This window comes from Sminthopsis crassicaudata, chromosome 1, assembly GCF_048593235.1.
Source record: "Sminthopsis crassicaudata isolate SCR6 chromosome 1, ASM4859323v1, whole genome shotgun sequence".
Classification (NCBI taxonomy): Eukaryota; Metazoa; Chordata; class Mammalia; order Dasyuromorphia; family Dasyuridae; genus Sminthopsis; species Sminthopsis crassicaudata.
This window is the reverse complement of record NC_133617.1, coordinates 668,424,692-668,452,617: the sequence shown is the minus strand read 5'-3', so window position 1 is coordinate 668,452,617 and position 27,926 is coordinate 668,424,692. Positions and strand designations below refer to the sequence as shown.

Below are 27,926 nucleotides of genomic sequence, written 5' to 3'. Positions count from 1 at the left end.
ACGGTTCTCTGGGAGGGACAAATGGGGGCAACCACAAGCTGGGATGGGGGAGCTGGGAGCTGTTGCTGACTCTCCACCTGCCTCTAAGATCCGCCAGCTTTCCGAGTTTTACGGAAAGAGAGGATGGATAGGAAGGAGTTAAAGCTCTCCCCCTGGTAGGCCACACCTTCTCTTGCGTCATGAGACCCGCCCCACATCTGAATTCTGATTGGTAAGTGTTCTACTATATGGCACGCCGATTGGCCGTTGGGAGCGCGCACGGCACACCATCGGTCCCGCCCCCTTTCCTCCTTCCCTTCCCCCCCCTGCCCGGGGCCCTCGAGGAGCCCCAGTGAAAGAAAGCCGGGCCGTGCAGGGGGAAGTAAAGCTGGACCTTAGACTCGGACCCCACCCTAGCCATGGTGCCCCAGGAGCCGCCCGGGTGAGTGGTGTAACTCATCCCCCGCGGGTCCGATGGGACTCATCTTTTGGTTTCCGACTCCAATGTGACGGGACTTTTGACCCTCGAGACAGGGTCACCTTAAACTTGAACTTTGATCCCCGAGCCGACTTGTGATCAGACACCCGACCTGGGTCGCCCGAGAGTGGCTTCCTACTCATTTCCCTAAACTGATTATCGGACCGCTGAGCCCAACTGACCGCCACCTAACACTTTGGGTCTTTGATTTCTGATTTCCAACCCTGATAACCCAACTAATGCCTTTGACTCCCAATCCTAATCCGAGACCATGCCCTTCCCTTTGATACTAGCCTACTTCCGCGGATTCCTATTTTAACTTCTTGTCCCCAGTCAGCTTCGGGGACACTCGGGGGGGGGGGGGTCCCATCCTGACCTTTGACCTTAAGGCTGACCTTTGACCCCCGTATGGTTTTTTTTTTCTGGACTTTCTCTAACTCCTCCCCCCAATCGTTCCCGAGGTCCCTTCTCCCTTCCCCTAAGCCTGTGGCCCGGATCTAGGGGAGTCTCCTGTGGGAGGCCGGTGAGGAGCGCAGGTCTTGAGGTGCGTGCATTATCTTCGGTGAGGGAAGCTTGTTGCAGGATGCAGAGAACAGGACAGGAGAACGGGCTGGGGAGCCCCGGGGGAGCGTGGGCTCCCCCACCTCGGAGTCGCCCTCCTACCCCCAGCCCTTCTTCCGTAGCTGGCGCCCCACGTGGAGGAACGAGCACTTGAAGCCTGAGCGACTCCCAGCGGCGGGAATAAGCTTTGCCCCTCAGACTGTGGAAGACGTGCAGGCTCTCCCAGTGCATCCCGGCCCCGAGGCTCCGAGAGGGAAAGCGAGCACCTGGCCCGGCCGGCCCCCTCCCAGTCTAGTTGGCTCGCACTCACTTCAGGGGCCTGTGGGGGGATGGGCCCGCCGTGGAGGACGGGGTCGGGGAGGAAGCGGGTCTGCCCTGTGAGGGGCTGCCCCCAGGGGCTGTCCCCGGCTGAGGCCGATGGTAATAAAGAATTCCTGGTCCGGGGTTCGCTCGGACCGTCGCCGGGCTCGTCTCGGCCCGCCTCCCCTTGGGTCCGTCACTGACCGCCTTGAGCGCGCAGCTGTTCCTCCTTCCTCGCGGTGTGTGCCGGCCGTGAGCCGCTAGGCCCCCTCGGCTTCGCGCGGAGCCGCCGGTCCCTCCGCCGCTGGCCCTGGAACGGGAGAGAGCTGGGGAGGGAGCTGCGGACGAGGCCCCGGAGCCCGGGAGCAGAACCGCAGACAGAAACCCGCCCGGGGAGGGGGTGCGCGCGGCCACCGATGGGGGGGAATCCCGAGCAGAGAACGCCGAGGCCGGGGCCAGGCCGCGTGCCCCAGGCCCGGGCGCCTCTGGGAGTGAGGGGCTCGCTGAGGGGCGGCGGCCGCGGGAAAGCTGCTTTTCTCTGAGGGACCGAGGGAGCCGGGTGAGGTGTAAATGCAGGGAGGGAGAGAGAGGGAAAGGGCTGCGGTGCAGCCTCGGAGCGCGGCGGGCCAGCCCGGCGAGCGCGGCAAGTGCTGCGCCCCATGCATCGGCCTCTGTGAGAACCCGGATGGCTCACTCCGAACCGGAGGGAGCTTGTTACATGAACACGCCAAGGGATGTCTTAGGAAGGAAGCGCTCGTTAAGCGCCTTCCGTGCGGGGGCATAGGGTCCTCACAATCTGCGAGTCAGGTGCTTTTAGGGGAAACTGAGGCAGGCAGAGGTTAGACGATTGCCCAGCTGATGGCTGAGCTGGACTAAACCCAAACCTCATAAAAGGGAGTTGCCTGAGGCAGCGTTCAGACCCCATTTGTTTGGTCTAGAGCCTGTGCACCCAAGGGCGAATCTCTTGTTTTAAAGATGCGGAATGGGAGAGAAGAGGGGGATGGGGAGAAAAGGGGGCAAAGTTCTCCACCGCGATGGGGGAGGGGCGGCTTATGGCCGAGGCATCAAGCACAATGTTAATTTGTGGCTTTCCCACTCAAAATAAGACTGCGAGCATCTACTTTCATTTGAATCTTGAGAGGATTCTTGAGAGAAGCTTGAGGAAGGATCTTGAGAGAAGGTTCGGAATAGGACCTTCTGGGAAGAATTTTAGGGTCCCCACTATAGGGACGTGACCTGGATGATTATTCAGCAAAGGAGACTGGGGAGCGGTGGGAAGAGGCGGCCAGAAGAGAGCTGTATCGCCAGGATCTGGAGATGGGAGAGGATCTAGGAGCAAAGGACACATGCTGGATGGGGCTGTAAAAGATCAATTGGAGAAGAATAAAAAAATTGGCACGCAGCAGTGGGACCTGCTTCTGATTAGATAAGGAGGTTGTGGTAGACCTGGTTTGCAAAGCTTAATAGAACAGATGGTGGTAGTAGCTCCGGATTAAGGATTAGTTAGAGGCAGGAGACCAGAGGCATCCGGCAGGGGTCCAGCGTCCTGTGGAAACGGCTATTCCTAATGGGCCCAAACCTCAGGGGAGGAGGGGGGTCGGACAGGAGCGCTGGGCCCGGAGAACGGGGAGAAATGAGGGGCTGCAGGTTTTAGGAGAGGTGAGGCAACAGGAAGAGTGGAAAGGTGGAAGTTTTGATTAGAGAGTTTCCCTGTGGAAGATTTTTATGGCCTTGGTGCGATCTGAAATGGGGCCATCTCTGTTGGCTTACATGGAGCAGGGGTGAGAGGAGCTGTGGGGGCAGAGTGTAGGGAGTCAGGAGGTCGTCAAAGCAGGCATTAAAATCTCCCAAGAAACAGGCAGGAGAAGAGGAAGTCTGTGGACCAACAGCCCAAGATTACTTGAGGACAGTGGGGAAATGAGCTGGAGTTCAATAAGTGGCGGTGTCAGGGATGGGAGGAAGTGGTCTGAAAGGGAGGCGACAAGTTCCCCAGTAATGGCAGCCCAGGATCAGTCTGCGAGTGGGAGTGGCGAGGGCTGCACTAGGGGGTGGGCAGGAGGCCCGCTTTTCTTGGCTGCCAGTATTGAAGGCCATGGCAGGAGTAGTGACTGGTAATAGAGAAGATGGTGAGGGATGAGACTCTTCCAGATAAAACCAAGTTTCCACGGCCACAAGAAGATAGAAGGGGCGTCAGAGAAAGCTCTAGGTGAAGGCAGGTTTTGTATAGCATGGAGTCACAGAGGGCTGAGTAAAGGAGAAGGGGGACTTAGGAACGGGTAAGAATTTGAACTGATGAAAAAATGCTGACCTTGGATTCAGATCCTGCCTCTCACACTTACTCTCTGTAAAATGAGTAATGTTTCTGAGTTATTGAGATTCAAATGAAATAAGGTGGATAAGTCACATTGCAGACTTTAAAGTGCTATATAAATGTCAGTTGCCAGTCATTTTTATTTTGAGAATGAAAGGTTAGGGACAGGCAACTGGAGAGTAATGTTTTAATCTCAGCAGAGCACTGGATACCGGAGTTCAAATCCAGCCTCAGATACTAGCTGTGTGACCCTGGACAAGTCACTCAACCTTGTTCGCCTCAGTCCCCTCATCTGCAAAATGAGCTGGAGAAGGAAGTGGCTCCTACTTGATCTCTCCATCTTCTTTCCCTCTTCCCTTTTGTGCAGAGCTGCTAGAGGCATCTTCCTCATCATTCACTGGTTCAAAGACATTTATTTCACCATTCCTGGCACATATTTACCCTCAGACCAGTTGGAGTTCTCTGTTACATCCTAGATTTGCCAGCCTTTATGCCTTTGTTCATGTCATTCTCCTAGCCTGGAGTGCTCCCTGAACTCCTGCTTGTCCTTAATGTCCCGCTCAGACAGGATTTCTTCCATGAAATTTTCCTTCCAAAATTAGCAGTGATTTTTTAATTGCCTGATCTCAACAGCCTTTGATAGCAGTAGTAACACTGCTGGGTCAAAAGGTATGCACAGTTTGATAACTTTTTGGGCATAATTCCAGATTGCTCTCCAGAATGGCTGGATTCTTTCACAACTCCACCAACAATGAATCAGTGTCCCAGTTTTCCCACATCCCCTCCAACATTCATCATTATTTGTTCCTGTCATCTTAGCCAGTCTGCCAGGTGTGTAGTGGTATCTCAGAGTTGTCTTAATTTACATTTCTCTGATTAATAATGATTTGGAACACTCTTTCATATGACTAGAAATCGTTAAAATTTCTTCATCTGAGAATTGTCCGTTCATATCCTTTGACTATTTATCAATTGGAGAATGGTTTGATTTCTTAGAAATTAGAGCCAATTCTCTGTATATTTTGGAAATGAGGCCTTTATCAGAACCTTTGACTGTAAAAATGTTTTCCCAGTTTATTGTTTCCCTTCTAATCTTATCTGCATTAGTTTTGTTTGTACAAACCCTTTTCAATTTGATATAATCAAAGTTTTCTACTTTGTGATCAATAATGATCTCTAGTTCTTCTTTGGACATAAATTCATTCTTCTTCCACAAGTCAGAGAGTTAAACTATCTTATGTTCCTCTAATTTATTTATAACCTCATTCTTTATTCCTAGGTCATGAACCCATTTTGACCTGACCTTGGTGTAAGGGGCCACTTCCCTTTCGTTACTCCTCCCAAACGGGTGGCTTTAAGGCTGCTCTCTCTTGGTTGCCCCCTTTCTGGCAGACCATCCCTTTTCAGTCTCCATCTCCTCCCTCCTGAGCAGAGGTGTCCTTCGGACTGTCCCTTCTGCTTTTTCTGTGCTTCCCCACTTGGTGATCCCAGCAGCCCCCATGGGTTCAAGTTGTCAGTGCCCATGACGCCTGTCTCTTTGTATCTAGTCATTTGTTAACTGTAGTCCAGTCAGCTAATAAACATTTATTAAGAGCTTATTGTGTGAAATGCATCATGGGAAGTGCTGGAGGCAGCAGACAGTCCTGTCTTCAAGGAGCCTATGATCTAATGGGGGAGCTGCAAGCTAACAGATATCTATAAACAAGCTATATGCAGGATAAAGAAGAAATGATTCCCTGTCACTGGGTTGAAGAGTCGGGTCCAGTGTGAGAGGGTTGGAAAGAAAGCCTGAGCCTAGGTTATACTTCAGATTGTTGTTGAGTCATCTTTCAGTTGTGTCCAACTCTCCACGACCCCATTTGGGAGTTAGTGGCAAAGGTACTGCAGTGCTTTGCCATTTCCTTTTCCAGGTCATTTTTACAGGTGAAGAAACTTAAGATAAACAGGGTCAAGTGACTTGCTCAGGGTCACACAGCTAGGAAGTACCTGAGGTCAGAATTGAACCATCTATTCACTGTACCAGGAACTTTACAATTCTAGCTTTATATAACCAGTTTCAAAATCTATCTCCCTCTTGATATACCTCTGACATCTCCAATTCAACACATCCAAAACAGCTCATTTTCTTTCCCCACCTAACCCAGCTTTCCTTGGAAACCTTCCTGTTTTCATGACACTACCTAGGTTAGAAACTTCTTTGTCTTCTTCCTTATCAGTGGATGGGATCATCTAGTATCTCTTATGTCCATCCCATTCTATACACAGATTGCTCCTCTACTAGTTTGGGCCCTCATTCCCTTCCCCAAATCTGGAGTATAGTAATAGTTTCTTAACCGGGCTTCCTACCTGTTCTTTCCAATCATGTTGTAGTATTTGAAGCTTTTAGGAGAAATTGCAAAGTCCTTATCTTAGGTTTCCAAGCAACTTCTTGACCTGTTCTTTGTCTTAAAGTCTCTGTTCAGCCTTGATTCTTATAGATTTTTTTTGCCCCATCTTTATCCTAAAACAGGCTTTCACATGTTTGCCTTTCTTCCCTTTCCCAAGTTTCCAGCTTCCATTTATGTTAGAATTTAAACTCCTTGAGACTTACATGAACTGATGCTGAGTAAAATGAGCAGGACCAGTAGATCATTGTATACTTTAACAACAGTACTATATGATGATCAAATCTGATGGACGTGGCTCTCTCCAACAATGAGATGAACCAAATCAGTTCTAATAGAGCAGTAATGAACTGAACCAGCTACACCCAGTGAAAGAACTCTGGGAGATGACTATGAACCACTACATAGAATTCCCAATCCCTCTATTTTTGCCCCCTGAATTTTTGATTTCTTTCACAAGCTAATTGTACATTGTTTCAAAGTCTGATTCTTTTTGTACAGCAAAATAACTGTTTAGACATGTATGCATATATTGTATTTAACTCATACTTTAACATATTTAACATGTATTGGTCAGCCTGCCATCAGGGGGAAGGGGTGGGAGGGGAAGGAAGGGAAAAGTTGGGACAAAAGGTTTTGCAATTGTCAATGGTGAAAAATTACCTATGCATAAAATTTTTGTAAAAAAAAAAAAAAAAAAGAATAAATATCCAAAAAAAAAAAAAAAAAAGAATTTAAACTCCTTGAGGGCAGGGACTTTCTTGCTTGCAGGTATTTTTATCCAGTATTTTTATCCTAGGACTTGGGACTTTAGTTAGTAAGCATTTAATGATGCTCTATCTGCCATCCACTCCCAGCCTATCCTCTTTTTTTTTCTTTTTTCCCTGAAGCTGGGGTTAAGTGACTTGCCCAGGGTCACACAGCTAGGAAGTGTAAAGTGAGACCAGATCTGAACTCCGGTCCTCCTGAATTCAAGGCTGGTGCTCTATCCACTGCACCACCTAGCTGCCATCTACCTGCCCCCTCTCCCAGCCTATCCTCAATCTACTTTTCTCTTGTCTGCCTACCTCGGTAGTTTAGCATTCAAAAAATCTCTGAGGTGGAAGCTGTTTCTATACTTGGACAGGAATCTTGCCAATGGTGTATAATTCATAGTCATCCAAGGTGCTTTTATATAGATCTACTTTTGAAATGGCTTTGCCTAAACTGATGTCTGCCTTTTTGTCACTTGTACCCACTATGCCTAGTTTTTTTTAATTAGCTTTTTATTTTCAAAGTACATGCAAAGATAAGTTTTTTTCATATTCAGCCTGCAAAACCTTGTGTTCCTAGTTTTTCTTCCCTCCTTCCCCTTACTCTCCTTCCCTAGACTGCAAGTAATCAATATATATTAAACATGTGCAATTCTTCTATACATATTTCCACAATTATCATGCTGCACAAGAAAAATCAGCTGAAAAAGGAAAAAAAAATGAGAAAAAAAAAGCAAGCAAACAATAACAAAAAAGGTGAAAATTTTATATTGTGATCTGCACTGAGTCCCCAGAGTTCTCTCTCTGGGTGTAGATGGCTCTCTCCATCACATGACCATTGGAATTGGCCTGAATCACTTCATTGTTGACCAGAGTTGATCTTGTTGCCATGTACAATGTTTCGCTGGTTCTGCTCACTTCACTCAGCATCAGTTCATGTAAGTTTCTTTAGCCCTTTCTGAAATCAACCTGCTAGTCATTTCTTATAGAAGAAGAGTATTCCATTACTTATTCAGTCATTCTCCCACCAACGGGCATGTACTCAGTTTCCAGAAAAGGGCTGCCACAAACATTTTTGCTCCTCCTTTTTTTATGATCTCTTTGGGATACAGATCCAGTAGAGATGCTGCTAGATCAAAAGATATGCAGTTTCCTTTGGGGAACACCATGCCTACTTCTACCTGCTGGGCAAGCAGATAAATAGAACAAGTATGATTCATTTTATATACAAGTGGTTTTCAGGTCCTTGAATACAATTATCATGATTCTAAGTTGTAGAGGAAATAGAGCAAATCTGTGCATGGTTGAGGTTGGAAGAAACTTTTTTTTTTTTTTTTTTAGGCAGTTGGGTTAAGTGACTTGCCCAGGGTCACACAGATGTGGAAGTGTCAAGTGCCTGAGTCCAGATTTGAACTCAGGTCCTTCTGACTTCAGGGCTGATTTTCTATCCACTGCACCGTCTAGCTGCCCCAAGAAACATCTTTTCTCCAAAAATTATAAAATAAAAATAAACTTAGAGGGAAAAAAATAAACTCAGAGAAATAACTATAGGATTGTATAGAGACAGACCTTCTGTCTATGTTTTATTTAAGAGTAAAGTGAGTTCCTTGTCCTAAAGATCTTTTGCCGCATCAGGATATTCTGATGAGATTATAAAGAAAAGATCCTCTCTGGAACAACTCCTGAGATGCCAAAGTTAACCCATTTTTTCCCCATATCATCTGACATCTGACATCTTGTCCTGGTTACTCAACTTCTCAAATAAGTAACATCGTTTAGCCTCTTGGTAGGCTGATTTGAACTTTTTCTTTTGACATGAAATGTCAACCCAGAGTTGTGAAACACCTTATAGATACATATCTCCCCTTTTTTCTAGATTTAAGAAAGTGATAGAGAAAAAATGTTAACCATGCAGATTAAACTTTATACTTTATTCTTTTTTTCCTTTTTTATAATTTTCGACATTCACCCTTACAAAACCTTGTGCTCCAAATTTTTCCCTCCTTTTCTCCCATCCCTATCCCTAGACAGCTAGAATTTAATATGTATTAAACATGTACATTTCTTCTATACATATTTTCTTTTTTAAAAAATTAATTAATTTTTTGACAAAAAAATCATGCATAGGTAATTTTTCAGCATTGACAATTGCAAAACCTTTTTAAATTAATAAATTAAGTTAATTAATTTTTACAAAAATTTTATGCATAGGTAATTTTCCAGCATTGTTAATTGTAAAACCTTTTGTTTCAACTTTTTCTCTCCTTCCCCCCACCCCTTCCCCCAGATGGTATTCAACAATACATGTTGAATATGTTAAGTTTCTATACATATTTTCATAATTATCATGTTGCACAACAAAAATCAGATAAAAAGAAAAAATGAGAAAGAAAACAAAATGCAAACATACAAGACAAAGAATGAGAATGCTATGTTGTGATCCATATTCAGTTCCCAGAGTCCTCTCTCTGGGTTCAGATAGCTCTCTTCATCACAAGATCATTGGAATTGACAAAAATTATCTTGTTCAAAAGAATCAAATCCATCAGAATAGATCATTGTATAATCTTGTTGCTGTGTACAATGTTCTCTTGGTTCTACTTACTTCACTCAGTATCAGTTCATGTAAGTCTCTCCAAGCCTTTCTGAAATCATCCTGTTGGTCATTTCCTACAGAACAATAATATTCCATAACATTCATATACCACAATTTATTCAACCATTCTCCAATTGATGGACATCCACTCAGTTTCCAGTTTCTGGCCACTATAAAAAGGGCTGTCAGAAACATTTTTGCACATGTGAGTCCTTCTCCCTTTTTCATGATCTCTTTGGGATAGAGGCCCAGGAGAGACACTGTTGGATATAGTTTGATGCCCTTTGGGCATAATTCCATATTGCTCTCCAGAATAGTTGGATCAGTTCACAACTCTACTAACAATGTGTTAGTGTCCCGGTTTTCCAATATACCCTCCAGCATTTGTCATTATCTTTTCCTGTCATCTTGGTCAATTTGACAAGTGTGTATGGTATCTTAGAGTTGTCTTAATTTGAATTTTTCTGATCAATAGTGATTTGAAACACTCTTTCATATGAGTGGAAATAGTTTCAATTTCTTCATTTGCAAATTATCTGTTCATATCCTTTGACCATTTATCAATTAGAGAATGACTTGAATTCTTATAAATTTCTCTATATATTTTAGAAATAAGGCTTGAATGTAAAAACTTTTTCCTATCTTATTGCTTTCCTTCTAATCTCGTCTGCATTGGTTTTGCTTGTACAAAAACTTTTAAACTTAGTATCATCAAAATTATCCATTTTGTATTCCATAACGTATTTTAGTTCTTCTTTGGCCACAAATTCCTTCCTTCTCCACAGATCTGAGAGGTAAATTATCCTTTCTTCTAATTTGCTTATCATATCACTCTTTATGTATAAATCATGAACCCATTTCAACCTTATCTTGGTATATGATGTTAGGTATGGGTCTATGCCTTGTTTCTTCCATACTAGTTTCCAATTTTCCTAGCAGTTTTTGTCAAATAATGAATTCTTATCCCAAAAGCTGGGGTCTTTGGGTTTGTGAAACACTAGATTGCTATAGTTATTGACTATCCTGTGAACCTAACCTGTTCTACTGATCAACTATCCTATTTCTTAGTACCAAATGATTTTGATGACTAATGCTTTATAATATAGTTTTAGATCTGGCATAGCTAGGCCACCTTCATTTCCTTTTTTTTCTTTAATTCCCTTGAAATTCTTGACCTTTTCTTCTTCCAGATGAACTTTATTATTAAAAGTATATGCTTAAAAAAAAAAAGTGTGTCCTCTTCCTTCGGAGAGCCCTTAGTCCTTCCACTTCTTCCATCACCCCAGTCATTGCCTCTTAAGTACTATTATCCTCACCTTTGGACAGGTGAAACAAGTCTCCCTTCTAGAGTAGGATGTGCTTACCTGGGGGCAGGGTCCCTTGTCTTTCACATCACCCAGGCAGTGCACAGAGGATGTTACTATGTGGCTTGTAATCCGTTTTTGTTGAATTGAAATTTTAGTTTGTCCCCCATTAGCAGCTGGAGCTAGGATGACTGAAGGAAGTAGGAGATCTGAAGAGGCTGACTGTGGGGAAAACCAGTGTGGGGGAGAGGCCAGTGACAGAGAGGCTGAAGACAAAAGGAAGGCTCCATCCTGTCCCCGCCCCCTCACCTCAACCCCTTCTTCCATCTCCCCTTTTGAGCTGGGAAAGGTGACTGAGCTGTTTCAGTGGGGGTGGGGGTGGAGATGGATCTGGGGTGGGGCTCTGTCCCTTTGACCCCTAAAGATTCATAATTAGGCCAGAGGAGTGTTAGTGGGAAGCACTAAAGTTTAGAACCCAGGCTCCTCTCTACTTGTAAACCCTCCTCCCCCCCCCCCCCCCCCCCCCCCCCCCCCCCCCCCCCCCCCGCCACCCCCCAGCTACACCTGGCCTGTGAGTCACTTAGCTGGAAAAGATGTTTCCTTTCCCATTCTTGAGTTCTCTACAATCTCAGATGACTGATTATAAGATAGGGAGTGATTGTGGCTAATAAAGATCTTAATAGTTGGGACGTGGCAGGTTCTGACTGTCTCTGATAGGGAATTGAGGGCCAGGTGCCCTTCCCAGCTCTTAACTTTAAGGAAATCACCTCCAGAGAAACCTAGATTCCCTCATTCTAAATCCTCCCCTCCCCTAAATTTTTTTTTGTGTAGGAAGAGTTTCATTTGCTCTTGTTCTACTTTCTCCCCAAAATTTCCCAGTAGGAAAGACCAGATGGCAACTCCAGGTGTTGCCATGGCTGCCTTTCCCTTCTTCCTTGCTTTAGATATGGTAAGCTCCCTGGGAGGGGACACAATTCCCCTTCCCCTGTCGTGGCGTGGAGTGGAGTTGGGGAAAACTGAGTATTCAGACTCTCCTTGATGCTTGAGTGCATGGATCATGGGTGACTTGGGTGACCAGGATATTCCAGGTTAGGGAGTGGTGTTTGTGAGAATGGGGAGACCTGTTTGCATAGAAAGCATGATAGAAATAGTGTGAAGTAAAGATGGAGAGATCATTTGGTATCTTTATGAGGCCTTGACAGCCTGACTGAGGTTCTATCCTGTAAGTAGAAGGGCACCATTGAAAGTAATTGAATATGGAAGTGAAGAGGTCAGGAAGGTGGCTTTGGCTGGCCATTCAGGATGGATTGGAGGTGGGAAGATTCCAGATGGGAGCATCAGCTAGGAGGTTAATGCATTACTTTAGGCAAGATGAAGAAATAATGGCAATAATCCTTTTTTTTTTTTCTTTTTTAAAAAATAATAGCTTTTTATTTTCAAAATAAATGCAAAACTAGATTTCAACATTCAACCTTGCAAAATCTTGTATTTTATATTTTTCTCCTTCTTTTCCCCCATCCCCTAAACACATGCAATTCTTCTAAACATATTTCTTGCTGCACAAGAAAAATCAGATCAAAAAGGAAAAAAATGAAAAAGGAAACAAGCAAGCAAACAACAAAAAAGATGAAAATGCTGTGCTGTGATCCACACTCAGTCCCCACAGTCCTCTCTCTGGGTGTAGATGGCTTTCTCCATCATAAATCTATTGGAGTTGGCTTCAATCATCTCATTGTTGAAAAGAGTTGATCATCACATAATTTTCTTGTTGCTGTGCACAATGATCTCCTGGTCCTGCTCATTTCACTCAGCATCAGTTGATGTAAGTCTCTCCAGGTCTTTCCAAAATCATCCTGCTGGTCATTTGTTATAGAATAGTAATATTCCATAACATTCATATACCATAACTCATTCAGCCATTCTCCAACTGATGGGCGCTCATTCAGTTTCCAGTTTCTAGCTACTACAAAAAGGGCTGCCACAAACATTTTTGCATAAATGGGATCCGTTCCCTTTTTTATGATCTCTTTGGGATACAGACCCAATAGAAACATTGCTGGATCAAAGGAGATGCATAATTTGGGTCTTTGGCCCTTTGGGCATAGCTCTATATTGTGTCCAAAATGGTTGGATCAGAATAATCCCCCTTCTATAGAAAAATTCAGTGGCTATTTGGTCCCAAGGATTTGTTAACCTGGGGAAGGGGTAAGAGAAAGAAGATTCTCTCTGTTTAAATCTTTTTAATTGAGACATGGATCAAGGGGCCTGGGGCTGTGAGTAGCTGGGGCCCTTTAAGAATAAGAATGACTCACCTGGCAGGGTTGGGACCTAGGATTCAAAGATCTCTCCTGGGATCTTCCTCTTCACTCAGTAGTGATCACAGAGACTTTAAGTTCTGTGTGTGTGCCTGGTGCTCAGGGGTCTGAACTCAGCCTGGGCCTGGACCTATCCTGTGGGACCTCCCTTCTAAGGTGAGATCAGCCTCTACTCCAGGGGGCCTTGCTCTGTCTGGGTTCCCGTTCATGTGGACTTGGCATTCCTGCTCTTCTTCCATGTCCCCCTAGCATTATTAGAGCCGGCTGGACTTAGGTTCAGGGGACACGGAGATGATGTTCTTGGGATTCTTTGTCTCACTTCTTGGGGTATGGGTAGGAGAGTGTCTGGAGTGACAGATCTGTCAGCTAGATCAGTTCTTCCTTTCTGGGTACTTGTGCCCTTTATGGGGCTGGACACAGAAGAGTTGCTGGCTTCTTGTGGCCTAGGTTCTGCCTGTGGGCCTGTTCCCCCCAACTCCCATACTTGGATTGAAGATGGGATGGAGCCCCTGTGGGGTCTGTGTCTAGGCTTGGGGAACTGGCCCAAGGCAGAGCAGTGTGGGCACAGAGTCGGACCTGGGAGCAGAGGGACATGGCTGAGGAGAGGGCCTGGTTGGTATTTGGATTTCAGAGATGGGATCATTAGGCAGAAGACCATGGAAAGGGACTGATAAGGAGGAGCTGGAGGCAGCTTTCCCTGGATAAAGTGGGAAAGGAGCTGTTGTCAGGTGTGGGGCAGAGGTTCAGAGAAGCAGTTCATCCTCCTGTTTTTGGAGGACTTTGTTCCCGAGGAAGCTCCATCACAGCCAAAGTCCATGGCTTACTTAGCTAAGTTAAGGAAAAGGGGTAGGGAGGGGAAGAAGGAAGTCTGGAGGTTCCCCCGATGGGGTCAGCCGGGGTTCTGCCTGACAGGGCCTGGGTCTGAGGCAGCGATTGTGTTTCTAGGGCTCTGCAGGAGAGGTGGTCTCTGGTGCCATTCAGCATTTGGTGAAGGGTAAAGGGGCAAGGGCTCATTGGTTTTGCTGACGGAGCAGTTTGTCCCTTCCTTTCCCCCAGTCTCCATGCTCTCTTGTGATTGCCTAAGACTAAGCTGATGGAATAATAATAAGAAGAATGATAAGTGGCATTTTTATGAAACCTCAGTGGCTTACAGAGAGCCCTGTCTCCTCACAAGTTCCTTTTGAGGCAACTGTGATTATTTTTCCTTTAAAAACAAAAACAAATGAGAGAATGGAGGTAGCAGAAATTAAGTGACTTGTCCGGGGTTACACGCTGAGTAGCGAGGGTCTGGGGGCCGATTGAATCAGGTCTTCGTGACTCTTGGCTCTGTCCCATTGGCTGCCCAGACCCTTGGATTCAAGAGAACTAGCTAGTTCTTAGTCTTTTTGTGTTAGATCTATAACTGGGAAAGTCAGTCTCCTCCTCTGTAAAGTGGGAATGGAATCCTTAACTTCTCTCCCTCAAGAGAAATTCAGCATTTTTAATCTGCCTCCTTCTATGAAGGGCACCCTTGTTTTGGTGGTAGATACCTGAGATCCAGAGACAGAAACTAAATATTCTCTTCCTCCAACTAACTTGGTGGGGATAAAGGACTTTATCAGTTTTAAAGTGAGTTCCTTTAAGATAGATTTGACTGATATCTTTTGTTATTAACATCCCCTATATTTTCCATCCTATGGTTCACCCTTCCTTATAACAAAAAAGTAAAACAGACACACAGACAAACCGACACATCACCAAAGTGTGACATCCCACCTAGTGTTCTCTATCTCTAACCCAGGGTCCTAGGGGTGGGGGGAAAGGATGAGGGGATGCGAGCTGAAGTGCCTTCCTGAAGCTTGTCTCTGGGGACTGGCCTTGGTCTGTTCAGTGCTCTTGAATTTGGTTTTGTCAGCTGTCTTTCATTTTATGTTGAGGGTGTTTCTCTCCTGGTCCTGCTTCCTTCACTTTGCATCAGTTTGACGGGAGAAGATAATGTAATCACTCTGAAACTGTGTTCCCTTTTGATCTTGGAGTCTCGGGCCCTCCTGGGAAAGCCTATCTCCCCAGACAAGTTAAGTGTCGTTATTCAGTTAGAAATCTTGGTCAAAAAGCATCCCATTGATCTTTTGGGGATGCCAGACCCTTTCGGAAATTCCAATTGGAGATCTGGGCCTGATATTGAAAAGCATCTAGGCCTGGGGACTTTGGTTTTCTTTTCAACCTGAAACCTGAGCCTCAAGATTCCTTTTTAAAGGGCAATTTCTGAACTCACTCTGCAGAATGTCCAAAGTAGAACCCTGCCCGCTGGGAAGACATTCTCTTCTCAGTGCCAGCCTCCATTTCCCTAATAGGACTTTGCCACTAAAGAAGTCAGTGACTTAGCAAACCTGGCTTCCTCTTCCATTGGCTGCCAGACCCTTGGATTCAAGAGAACTAGATTCTAGTTCTTAGTCTTTTTGTGTTAGATCTATAACTGGGAAAGTCAGTCTCCTCCTCTGTAAAGTGGGAATGGAATCCTTAACTTCTCTCCCTCAAGAGAAATTCAGCATTTTTCATCTGCCCCCTTCTGTGAAGGGCACCCTTGTTTTGGTGGTAGGTGCCTGAGATCCAGAGACAGAAACTAAATATTCTCTTCCTCCAACTAACTTGCCATTTTTGCCATTTAATATTTCTGGTTCATGAATTCTTTCATAAAGAACCTGCGCCTCTGACCAAAAGGGGATTCCCACAATTCTCTGATTGGCACTAACTTCAGCAAATTCATATTAGTTTTCTCATGCTTTCCTGTATTTACCATCATTTTTTTTTATTAAGAAATGCTAAGTATTATTCTTATTATTATGTCATCCTCTTACTCTTGACCCCTAAGGACACACAGGCCTTATTGGCTTCTCAGGACTTGCGGATGGAAAAGCCAGAGCTGGATCCGGGTCCTCTGCAGTACGACTATCATGTGGACAGGCGGGTGCTGAATGAGCAGGAGCTGGAACAGACAGGGCAGAGGAGCCGAAGCCCGAAGCCTTCCCGATGGCGTGTCCGGCCTAGGTTGGAGAGTGCGGGGAGCGGGGGAGTCAGCAGCACCATGCGCTTCCCCCACGGCCCAGCACCTGAACATACTGAGGGGAGCCAGCTGTTCCCCTGGGTTCCTCTCTTTGGGCCTCTTGCTCTTTGCCTCTCTGGCAGTGACCATTGATCCATCTGTCTTTTATCCTTATTCCTCATCTATTTGTCCCTCTGACCTCCCCTTGATTTTCCAAAGATCTCTCTCTCCAAGGGGTAATTTTTCTGTCTGTTCTACTTAAGGGAAACCTAGAGCAGGCAGGGAGAGGAGGGAGAAGCAGTGACTCCGTCTTCACCCCAAACCCCTTCTTCCTGACAGGTGTTCAAGGGCCATAGCCTGGGCTACCCTCCGTCGCTTCCTGCCCATCCTCGGCTGGCTGCCCCAGTACCCAGTGCGCGAGTTTTTGCTAGGGGACTTTCTGTCTGGCCTCAGCGTGGGCATCGTGCAGCTGCCACAGGGCGAGTTGGGATGGGCAGACAGCTTGGCAGCGCAGTTCCCACTGGGCTATGAGCCTCAGAAGCGAGGAGGAGGGCGGGCAGTTTGAAGGGGGCCTGGCCCAGGGGTGCAAGTGCAGGTGGAGGGCGGTGCCCGTAGCATCCCGGGCCATGGCTGTGGGGGGTGGGGATGGCACTGACGTGGCCTCCTTCTTGCCTTCTCCAGGACTGGCCTATGCCCTCCTAGCTGGGCTGCCCCCGGTCTTTGGCCTCTATACCTCTTTCTACCCCATCTTTATCTACTTTTTATTTGGTACCTCCCGGCACATTTCTGTGGGTAAGTGGGGTCTCCAGAGCTTGACTGGACCATCCCTCTCCTTCTAATCAGGCATGAACTCCTCCTCCTCCCTGGCCCTGAGGGCCTGTTGTAGAGGCCCCCCACGCCCTGATTCTCATGTCCTATGTCCCTCTGCTGGCATCTCCAGCTGTGGGTTTCCAGAGCCCTGCCTCTCCTGTCTGCCCAAAGGTCTCCCGAGGGCCGAGGGCAGCCCCTGGGATTCCTGCAGTGAGACTTCCCCTGTGGTCTCTGGTCCACAGGGACCTTTGCCGTTGTGTCAGTGATGGTGGGCAGTGTGACGGAGACCCTGGCTCCCAATAGTGCCTTCCTGGACCCTGAGAACAGCACAATAAATGTGACGGCCAGAGATGATGCCCGGGTGCAAGTGGCCTCTGCCCTGAGCCTGCTGGTGGGAGTTTTCCAGGTAAGCTGGAAGTTTGTTTGGTTGCCCGCTGTCCAGGTGCCCACTGTCTGGGTGCCCATAATCTGGCCTTCTTGACTTCCTTGCCTAACTCTGGCCTTCCCTTCTTTCTGCCCAGTCCTGCCCAAGATTGCCCACCTCTTGGTCAGTGCCTTGCTCGTTGGCTGCGAGCCTGCGGTCTCTGTGCCCCTGACCGCCTGCTTCTGACCAGCGGTCCATCTGTTTCACTATACCTTGGTCCCCTGCTCACTTGTCTCTCCGGATCTAGGTTGGACTGGGCCTCCTACAGTTTGGCTTCGTGGTGACCTACCTATCAGAGCCGCTGGTGCGGGGCTACACCACAGCCGCCTCCTTCCAGGTGCTTGTGTCCCAGCTCAAGCATGTGTTTGGCCTGGATACTCAGGACTACTCGGGACCCCTGTCCATGATCTATGTGAGTCACTGGGAGGGAGCCGGAGGCCCTGGGGCACAGGTTTTGGGAGGGGCCGGGGGCCGGGGAGCAGGGAAGCCCCTTCACCTCCCACTGCGTTCCACAGATAGTGTTGGATATCCTCTGGAAGTTGCCAAAAAGCAAAGTGGGCACCGTAGTCACCGCCCTCATAGCTTCTGTCCTACTCTTTGCCATGAAGATGCTGAACCAGAAACTGGGCCGGAAGCTGCCCGTACCTATACCGGCCGAACTCTTCATGGTACAGGGGAGGGAAAGGGAGGCCCTTGGGGTGTGTAAGGAGCTGGGGGCCCAGAGTCCTAGTCATACGGATCTGCTGATGGAGCTTGGGCCCCTCCTGCCATCTTGCTCTTCCTTGCTGTAAAATGGAAGCAGCCCAGCACTCTTTTTGGGGGGATATTGTGAGGGGTGGGGTGGAGGCCTGGAAAGACCAAGGCAGGGCTGCTGACCCAGTGGACTCTGGCCGAAGAGGAAGAGTTTTCTTCTGACCCTTGGAGAGCCAGGACCTCCCACAAAAGAAGGAAGACTGCTCACACAGGACTCAGGACATGAGTTCAAATCGCACCTCTGCCGCTGACTATTTCTGGGACCCTGGGCCGGTCCCTTAGCTTCAGTGGGCCTCAGTTGCTCAACTGTAAACAAGAGGGCTGCGCTGAGGTCCTTCCAGCTCTGGGTGTGAGCTCTGACGTTGCCTCCTGCTCCTTCCCTCCCTCCCAGCTCATCGGAGCCACTGCCATCTCTTATGGAGTCGGCCTGAAGGACAACTTTGGGGTGGGCATCGTGGGTGAAATCCCTGCAAGGTGAGGGACTAGCAGGGCCCTGGGTGGACTTTCCCTTTCCCAGGACTAGTCCTGGCTCTGCCCTGCCCCACTCTTCCTCCTCAGTGCCCCCGCCCAGATTGGTATTGGAGTGAAACTCCCTGTCCTTGGCCCTCCCTCTCTTGGGCTTGGTTTGGTTTGGGGGGGGGGTCCAGTGGTTTGGGACAGAAAAGGTCTGAGGATGGAGGTCCTGTGCTTCCTTTCCCAGGCTGGAGCCTCCCCGGGTGCCCGACCGCCAGTTCTTTGAAAAGATTGTGGGGAATGCGTTCGCCATCGCCGTGGTGGGCTACGCCATCGCCATCTCTCTTGGCAAGATCTTTGGAATGAAGCACGGCTACGCGGTGGACAACAACCAGGTGCGTCGGGGGCTTGGGGAGCCCCTTCTGGGTGCTGGGGAAGCCCAGAAGATGGAAGGGGGCCCTGGGTGGAGGGCTCCCAGTTGGAACTGCCACTGAATCTAATAACCTCCTCCCCACCTCTCCAATCTCCCTAGGAACTGATTGCCCTGGGTCTCAGTAATTTCTTTGGCAGCTTTTTTCAGTGTTTCCCCATAAGCAGTTCCATGTCCCGGAGCTTGGTGCAAGAAGGCTCAGGGGGGAACACACAGGTAGGAGGGGAGTGTGTTGGGCAGAGTGGGCTGAGTTGCATGGAGAGCATAGTCCATGGTGGGGGTTTGTTTGGCTTGTCTGTGCACATTTGTCAGGAAGGTGGTTTTGGGGGTTTTTTTGGGGGGGATGAGGACATTGGAGGAAGAGGAAAGACATGATTGTTAATTTGAAAAAAATGAAATTTGGAAAAAAGGGGGAAAAAAAGCAAGTTGAAGAAAAGGGAGAACCCATGGATATGAGAAGGACTTGGGGGACACGAAGGGGAGAGTGGAGAGTGGCTTAGCCAGTTGAAGAAGTGATGATGAGGGTTTTAGAGGTCCCATCTCCACCCTTCTCATCTGTGCTCAGGTTGCCGCGATCATCTCCTCCCTTCTCATCCTCGTTGTCATTGTCAAGTTGGGGGAGTTTTTTTATAACCTTCCCAAAGTAAGTCTTATTCCTATCCCCTCCTCACAGAGGGGATTTGGGGGTCAGATGCAGGGTTGGTGGAGTCAGTTTTGGGACCTGTAGGGGCTTGGTTAGGACTAGTGTGGCTGTCTGAATTGCCTGGACTAACCCCTCGTCCCCTTCCCCCTTTGCTCATTCCCCACCCAGGCCGTCCTGGCTGCTATCATCATTGTCAACCTCAAGGGCATGTTCATCCAATTTTCTGATATCTGCTATCTGTGGAAAGCCAATAGGGTGGACCTGGTGAGGGGAGGGGGAAGGAGAGGGAGGTATGGGGAGGAAAAGGTATGAGGGCAAGCCAGAAAATGGGGGGGATGGGAAGAAGGGGAGGAGAGAGGGGAAAGAGGGAGGCTGGATATCAGGGTTGGAAGTGGGGAGGAATGGCCAGGAGAGAATGGGAATGAGGCGGGGATGTGGTGAGGGGATGTAGAGAGGTCGTGTGGTCGTGGGGGGGACTTCCTGACCTCCTCACTTCCTTCCCCACAGATGATCTGGTTGGTAACCTTTGTGGCCACTATCCTGTTGAACCTGGACATTGGTCTGGCTGTTGCTGTGGCCTTTTCCCTGGTCACTGTTATCTTCCGCACTCAACTGTGAGTGTGTGTGAGGGGCAGGACGGGCAGTGTCCCCTACTCACTCCGTGCCCCCTCCCCAGGAGAGCCCAGTGCTAAGGGTGATCCAGCTGAGTGTGTATGTGGCGGGGGGGGGGGCCTGCAGAATGAGGAGCTCCTGCAGACTCTGATGCCTATGTCTTTCTTGATCTCTCCTTCTCCGTCTCTCCCCCACAGACCTCATTACTCTATCCTGGGGCAGGTGCCAGACACGGACATTTACAGAGATGTGACTCAGTACAAGGAGGTGACCTGGGAAGGGCCACAGGGGTGGGCTCAGAGCCAGGGGACACCCGCATCTTCTGGGGGCCCATGAGTAGTAGGAGGCAGGAGTCTAGGGGAGGGAGGTTTGTGTGATAAGCGTGGTGAGATGTGGAGACGAGGCTGGGACTAGGCAGGAGGCAGGCGGGAATCCTGGCTCCGTCACCTACTCGCTAGGCTGCTTTGGGTGAGGTTTTTACCATCTTTTGAGTTTGCTTTTCTGCAAAATGGGGCTAATCTATACCTATATCTCTGTGCCTCTTGGAATTGTTTTGAGAAAACTTCTTTGCAAACCCTGTTGCTTGGAGAAATGGAAGAGCTATTGGCAAGGAGGACAGTATGGTTGGGGAGGTGACCAGCATTAGCAAAAGAAATAACAGTCCCCATAAATAATAGCACCTTAAAGTTTCTTACAGCATCCCGTAAAAAAGGGAGGGCAAGTGTTTGTGCCAATGAGAAAACAGACCCAGAACAGTTGGGATATGCCCATAGTCCCTCGTATGAACTCCAGAAGTGACTCCAGCAATGGGGACTAGGAAAAAAAATGCAGAATGGGCTGATTTGACACATAGTGTCAGGAGTCAGGGCTAGTATTTTTGAGCAGGAGCTGCTGGGAAGGAAGACCAGCTTCCTGTCTAAAAAGGTGAGGGAGCAATTTCATAGGAAGTTGATTAATAGCTTATTCAATATCATTTTTCTAAAATGGCATTATTTAAGTGATTGATTTACTGCTCTGTCAATCTGGGCAATCTTATGTTTTTGTAAGTATTCACCCATTTCATTTAGATTATCAGATTTATTGGCATACAGTTGGGCAAAATAGCTCCTAATTCTTGCTCTAGTTTCCTCCCCTATGATGGAAAGTTCACCCTTTTCATTTTTTGATACTAGCAATTTTATTTTCTTCTTTCTTTTTTCTAATCAAATTAACTAAAGATTTATCTCTTTTGTTGGTTTTCATAAAACCAACTCTTAGTTTTGTTAGTAAAATAGTTTTTTTTTCAGTTTTATTACTCTCCCCTTTTATTTTCAGAATTTCAAATATGGTATTTAATTGGGGATTTTAAATCCATTCTTTTTCTAGCTTTTTTAATTGCATGCCCAATTCATTCATGAGAGAGCACTTTCAACCAAAATTCTGAGCAGGGAGTCCCAGGGGTCCTGTGAGGAGAGACCAATGAGAATGGAGGGTGGGAAAAGGTAGGAAAAGGGCAGGGGAGAGAGAGGAGGAGAGATGTTAATTAGCTGCTTTCTGTGGAAAGGACAGCTTTCTCTTGGAACCCTCAGATGGAGAAACCAGAGTTGAGCTGTGAGGAGGGCACACCTATTATCTGGCCTTCCTGGAGCCCTGCTTAGGGAGTCGTGGGTCTGTTTGGGGGGTGGTTTCCCCTCCACAGTTTATCTTCTGAGCCCTGACTCGTTCCTAAGTTCATTCACCTCTCCATCCATTAGCTCATCTGTGCATTGATCATCCTCTCTATTCACCCATTTCCTCACCCACCTACCATCTCCTCATCACCATCTGTCCAATCCATTCAGCTGCCCGCTCAACTGCCCATTCAACAAGCATTTACTGGTACTACTTCTGCACCCAGTCTTGAGCCGCTGGTGGTCCAGTGGTTAGAGCACTGAGCCTGTAGTCCTGGGTTCAAGCCTTACCTCAGGTGCTTCCTAGCTGTGTGACCCTGGGAAAGTCACTGAATTGATGTTTGTCTCAGTTTCCTCATCTTTAAATGGGAATACTAAGATCATCTACCTCCCAGGGTTGTTCGTGGATCAAATGAGATCAAAATCATAAAGTGTTTAGCACAGTACACAAAGTAAGCACAGAGTAAGCGCTGTATGAACATCCACTCTGATGGCAGTGATGAAAATGATATGGAAGAGAAGTAGGTCTTGTCTGTGAGTGTCTCCTGGGGCGGGCAGGCTGGACTCAGACAGAGACCCAGCTCTGAAGCTCCAGGTTCAGATCCCAGAGGTGCTCGGAAGGGAGTCATTGTGGGCTCTGAGGAGCAGGGAAGATTTCACCGGGGATGTGGGGTTGAAGGGTCCCTTGAAAGACAGAAGGATTCATCAGGAGGAAGAAGGAATGAATTTTAGCTGAGTGTGGTTAAATGTCGAGGAGCGTGATCTGGCCTAGCGGAGATGTGGAAGCTGGGAGGACTGGTGGGAGTCTGGCTGTTGAGGGCCTTGAAGGCTGGTGTTGAGAGTTAGTGGTTTATAACATAGGTCCCAGTGAGCTGCAGAGCAGTGCAGTCTGTGTGGTTCAGACAGTCCAGAAACTGTGGAAGAGTGGCTTAGAGAGGGGAGAGCCTGGGGGGGAAGGGCTCTTAGAGGCTATTAGAACAAGCAGGGTGTGGGTGGGAGGGCCCAAGGGCATGGATTTAGAAGCACCTGAGAAGGTATAACTGTAAAAGTCTGATTGCCCCTTGGATGTGAGGAGGAGGAAGAGGCTGAGAGAACTTGACAGGATGGCTGAGGGCCCTCAGGAGGCCACTTGTTCGAATTATGGCTTCGTTGCCAGCTCTTCTCTTTGGACCTTTTCTTCTCAGTCTGCACAGTGAAGGCAGCTGGGCTAGATGATCCTGTTTTAGGCTCCACCCTGGTTCTGGCTCATATGTTTCTTGGGTGCAGACTGGTGGTGAGGGGTGCCCGCGGGGGAGATTGGCAGCAGACAAGCCAGCCCCCTGGGAGCGGCTGAGCACAGGAGGGAAGAGAACTGGGAGCACAGGATTCTGGGGCCATCTCTCCCTCAGCCACCTTTCTGTTTGGCTTTCAGGCCAAGGAAGTCCCAGGAATAAAGATTTTCAGTTGTTCAGCCACCTTGTACTTTGCCAACGCTGAGTTCTACAGGAAAGCCCTCAAGACTAAGGTGAGCTGGGGCAGGAGTGGGGGCCACCTCCACATAGCACCCCCACACCTCCCGGGGCATGAGGTCGAGGCCCGTGGGACAGGACTGTCACCCTCCCACCCTGCCCACACACTCCTTTCCATCCTTCCCTTGGCCTCCAGATCGGCCTGGATGTTGACCGCCTCTTGTCTAAGAAGAAGAAACTGATCAAGAAGCAAAAATGGAAGGCAAAGAAATTGCAGAAGGAAGAAAACCAACAGAAGAAAGTAGGACCTGCCCTCTGATTCCCCACCCCTGCCCCCTCAGTCCCTCTGATCCCTTGCTCTTCTCCCCTTGGCTTTTGACCTCAGAACATCCCCCCCTTTAGTTTCTGCTTTGCTGACCCTTCCTGGGACCTGACCTCCAGACCCCAACCTTGGTCCTTTGATCTGACCACATGGTGTCATAGAGCGAGCCCAGGGTTGGGGGCAGAAGCTCACGTCCAAGCTCTCCTACCTCCTGCCTGGAGCACGTCATGACGGCTTTGGTTCTCAGCCTCCTGAAGCTCCTCCTTGTGCTAGGGGTGTTCAGGCCCCTTTCGCTCTGTCCTCTGGCCTGCACCGGCTCAGGCCTCCTGGAGAGCACATCCTCCTCCAGGCGCTTTCTTGGGGTCCCATTCCCACACATGACTCCCTCCCGTCCCTCTGGTGTTCTTCTGAAACAGTGACTTCACCATGAACCCTCACTGCCCAGTACAGAGTGACCCGGGCTCGAGGAGTGTGCAGCTGGACTTGGCTCCCTGCTCACTCAGCCCTGATGTCTCACTTAGCGAGGCTTGTGAGGATGGGGCTGGGCCTCTGACTCCCTTGTGAGTCCAAGGAGGACTCCACTTTTTTTTTTTTTTTTAATTAATAATTTTTTATTATATATATATTTTTTATAATATTATCCCTTGTATTCATTTTTCCAAATTATCTCCCCCTCCCTTTATTCCCTCCCCCCGATGACAGGCAATCCCATACATTTTACATGTGTTACAATATAGTCTAGGTACAATACATGTGTGTGAATATCATTTTCTTGTTGCACAATAAACATTAGAATCCGAAGGTACATGCAACCTGGGCAGACAGATATTAGTGCTAACAATTTACATTCGCTTCCCAGTGTTTCTTCTCTGGGTGTAGCTACCTCTGTCCATCATTGATCAGTTGGAATTGGATCAGCTCTTCTTTATGTTGAAGATTTCCACTTCCATCAGAATACATCCTCATACAGTATTGTTGTTGAAGTGTACAGTGATCTTCTGGTTCTGCTCATTTCACTCAGCATCAGTTGATTTAAGTCTCTCCAGGCCTCTCTGTATTCCAAGGAGGACTCCACTTGTACTGATGCAGGCTCTTCCCTCTCAGGGAGCCTGAGAGCACACAGTGATGAAGAGTCTGCCAAGGATCAAGGGCAGAACCTGAACCCAGGCCTTCCTGGCTTGGGGATTCCCTGCCCTAAGCCTGTTTCCTATAGCTTTTCTAAGTCACAGAACGGATAGGACACTGAGTTTTCTGTCCTCTCTCTCCACAGACTGCTGTCCAAATAGTGCCCTTAGAGTCCTCAGAAGCTAGGGAAGTCAACCTTAAAATTGAGGAAATGGAAATGGAAAATGCCAGAGAGCCCGGCATCCAGGTTTGGAGGAGGGCTCCGAAGAGGGGTGTGCCCATGAATCTGGGCTGGCGGGAGGGGAAGGACTAAGGGAAAGGCCAAGGAGGTGTGGGCATCCCCATGGCCTGTAAAGCCAGTGGGAGTCACAGTGTGAGCCTGGTCATAGCGGGCCCTCGGTGAGGGAAGGGATCATTCCTGACCTGGGTTAGGGACACTCCCTTTTAGGAAGGACCTTCATGAGCCAGAGTGTCTACAGTGGGGCAACTGGTAGGACAAGGAACGTTTTCTATCTTCATCCCTCGTCCACATGAAATAATTTTTTAAAGGAGTTTTTACTGATGTGTTTCATTCTTTTATATCACCATGATTCCTTCCGGGCTCCATGCCCATCTTCATTTCTATTTCCTAAGAGCCATCCCATATTAAGGACAAAAAGAAAGGAAAACCAAAAAAATTAGCATAGTTGATCCATGCATCAGAAATGCCTGACACTTGTGGGGTTCCCTTCCCAAGCAGCAGAGTGGAAGTGGGGTGCCTTCTTTTCATGTCTCTTCTTTCCAACCAGGCCTGTTCTGTATAATTTGGTTACATTTACTGGTTTTGTTTGTTTTTTTTTTTAAGTAATTTAATTTCTATTTTAACATTCCTTTTAAAAAACTGAGTTCCAAATTCTCTCCTGCCCTCCCATCCCTCCACTACCCATTGAGAGGGAAAACAATATGATATAGATTATACATGTTAAGCCATGCAAAACATATCCGCCGTATTAGCTGGGCAACATTCACTTTTGATTTTCTTTTTTTTTTAAACCCTGGTTCTATTTGCATTGTTATAGTCATTGCCCACAGTGTTTCAGGGCAGCTTAAACTTTAATGAACAAACTCCACAAAGACTTTGGGGGTGTTCAACTGTATCAGTTCAGTTCTTTCCATCCTTCTTGGTAGTTATCCCATCTATCATTTCTTGCTGCCCAGGAACATTCCATTATATTCACGTATCACAAATTTGTTTAGCTAGTTCCCCCAGCTGAATGGCATCTACTTTGTTTCCAGTTCTTTGCCATCAAAAAAAGTGCTGCTACTAATATTTTGGAGTATATGGGGTCTTTCTTCTTCTAGAAGATCAGTGATGAAATCCCTTGGCCAAAGGGATTAGATGTTTTTAGTCATTTTAGCATATTTTCAGATTTCTTAGCCAGGAATACACTGGTATCCATGCATTTTATTCTCTTTTTGCATAATATAAAATGAAATTTTAGACATGTTTGTGCATTTCCCTTACTTTTAGTGACTTGGAACATTTATGTAGTTGTTAAGAGTTTACTGTTCTCATTTTGAGAATTGTTTATTCATAATCTTTATCTTATTGAGAAGTGGCTAGAATAATTAGGGGAAAAAATACCTTACAGTTGAAATAAATGTTAACTTTCAGTTAGAAATTAATGAAAATCAAGATGTAAATTTTTTCCAATCCAAGTTCATGGACCCCCTTCTAGAATCTATTGATAGATTTCTTAGGAGCCCCTGAAGCCCAGATTAAGAACCCCTGTCCTAGAAAGGTCTTTCTTTGGAAGGAACTGAAGAAGAAGAAGTGTCATTTGCAACAGAAATTAGACCTGTTCTCCTTGTTCTCTGAGAGAGCAGGAACAATGGGTGGGATTTCTAGAGAATCAAATTGAAACTTGGCCTAAGGACAAACTTCTCCAGGGAGATAAGCTGCCCTTGGGTGAGCAGGTCCTTCCTCCCTGGGGATCTTCAGGCTAAGGCTTGTGTGTTGCAAAGAGGACACTCATCTTCTAGCTCTCAAGATTTCATGATTCCCTGGGAAGAGATTTGAGAAATCACGTCTTTTAGGTCCTTAACACAGAGTGTGGGTGTGGGATTGACTAACATGTGCCCTTCTCCTCTGGCCCCCCTGCTTGGGATCTGGTGCTCTACAGGATGGCAGTGCCAAACAGCCAGATGGTGCTGTGGCCAAAGACCAAGAGGGCACGTTTACCTTGGAGATGCTGGACCTCCCCAAGCCGCCCTTCCACACCCTTATTTTGGATTTGGGAGCTTTCAATTTTGTGGATACTGTGTGCATCAAGACTTTGAAGAATGTGAGACCAATTTGGGGTCCGAGAGGGGCTTGGTTGATGTGGGGAGATGGTTGGATAGGGAGACCCTAAGGAGATGGGGGATGGGGGAATGGGAGCTACAATGGGGACCACTGCTGTTTGTGAGGCACTTAAGAGGGCTCTCTCTTGAATGGGGCCTCTGATTCTGTTGTAGATTTTCCGTGATTTCCAAGAGATTGAGGTGAATGTGTATTTGGCTGGCTGTCATGGTGCGTATGAGGGACAGGGTGAGAGAGGGAGGTGTTTGGTCGAGTTGGGGGGGTTGACCCTGGGGGGGGTGCCAGGGCTGGTCTGCCCTTAGGGGCCATGCCATTTCCCCTCTTCCCCACACCAGGCACTATGATCTCCCAGTTTGAGTCTGGGAACTTCTTTGGAGACTCAATCACCAAGAGCCACCTCTTCGTTTCCATCCATGATGCAGTCACCTTTGCCCTTATGCAATCGAAACTCCAATCCCCAAACATGGTTGTGGTGAGTGTCTTGGGTCCCTCTGTGTGGCCACAGCCTGAGGCCCTGTTGGGAGGAGGGGGAGAGAGGCCTGGGGTGGGGAGCAGGCTGTGGGAAGCAGGGATGAGCTTTGGGCCCAGCTGAGCTCTCTTCCCCGGGACACCCTGCAGGCCACTAGGATGTGACGCCCTCCTGCTGCCACCGAGTGACCCACATGCTCCTTGTCGGGGGTAAGGAAGGACTCAGAACCTGCTCTGTGGAAAGAGATGTTCTCTTCCATCCCTCGAGGAAAACCAGCCTCAGCACTTGGGATGAGTCTAGAGCTTCTGAGGTAGGGGTGTGGAGCCAAGACATGGGGATCGTTGGAACTGTCCTTACTCTGGCCCAGCCCAACTGCACATTGTTGTTGAGTGGCTGGGGATGGATTTTATATGTCTTTGTGAGAATAAAGGATTTGTCTTTGGTC

At 47.7% G+C, this 27,926-nt stretch overlaps 1 protein-coding gene and 1 long non-coding RNA gene across 9 annotated transcripts; one reads left to right on the top strand and one right to left on the bottom strand.

Moving 5' to 3' along the window:
- The first annotated feature begins 288 nt into the window (after positions 1-288).
- On the top strand, positions 289-27,926 carry SLC26A6 (solute carrier family 26 member 6). 8 transcript variants are annotated; one of them, XM_074283201.1, is made up of 21 exons: positions 295-421; positions 15,832-16,007; positions 16,342-16,481; positions 16,684-16,794; positions 17,055-17,218; positions 17,484-17,648; positions 17,752-17,904; positions 18,381-18,463; positions 18,690-18,837; positions 18,975-19,088; positions 19,438-19,515; positions 19,684-19,779; positions 20,023-20,129; positions 20,325-20,394; positions 23,188-23,280; positions 23,421-23,525; positions 24,817-24,918; positions 26,834-26,995; positions 27,168-27,222; positions 27,348-27,484; positions 27,631-27,926. In XM_074283201.1, the coding sequence occupies exons 2-21, from the start codon at positions 15,868-15,870 to the stop codon at positions 27,643-27,645; spliced, it is 2,238 nt and encodes a 745-aa protein (XP_074139302.1). In that variant the 5' UTR covers positions 295-421; positions 15,832-15,867; the 3' UTR covers positions 27,646-27,926. The 8 variants fall into 8 exon arrangements, with proteins under 8 accessions (XP_074139306.1, XP_074139308.1, XP_074139309.1 ...); XM_074283203.1 differs by lacking the exon at positions 295-421 and adding an exon at positions 982-1,001; XM_074283202.1 differs by lacking the exon at positions 295-421 and adding an exon at positions 13,024-13,136.
- On the bottom strand, positions 416-10,956 carry LOC141551502 (uncharacterized). The gene is made up of 3 exons (XR_012484885.1): positions 10,726-10,956; positions 9,371-9,435; positions 416-2,677 (listed from the first exon to the last, which is right to left on the bottom strand). It is a non-coding gene; the product is annotated as an uncharacterized LOC141551502 (long non-coding RNA).

What these genes read in the sequence shown, in the direction of transcription:
- SLC26A6 (XM_074283201.1), top strand. Translation starts at nt 15,868, where the DNA reads ATGGAAAAGCCAGAGCTGGATCCGGGTCCTCTGCAGTACGACTATCAT. An exon ending in GCTCAGGGGGGAACACACAG is followed by an intron (nt 19,089 to 19,437) that starts GTAGGAGGGGAG and finishes ATCTGTGCTCAG; the next exon opens with GTTGCCGCGATCATCTCCTC. An exon ending in GTATTTGGCTGGCTGTCATG is followed by an intron (nt 27,223 to 27,347) that starts GTGCGTATGAGG and finishes TCCCCACACCAG; the next exon opens with GCACTATGATCTCCCAGTTT.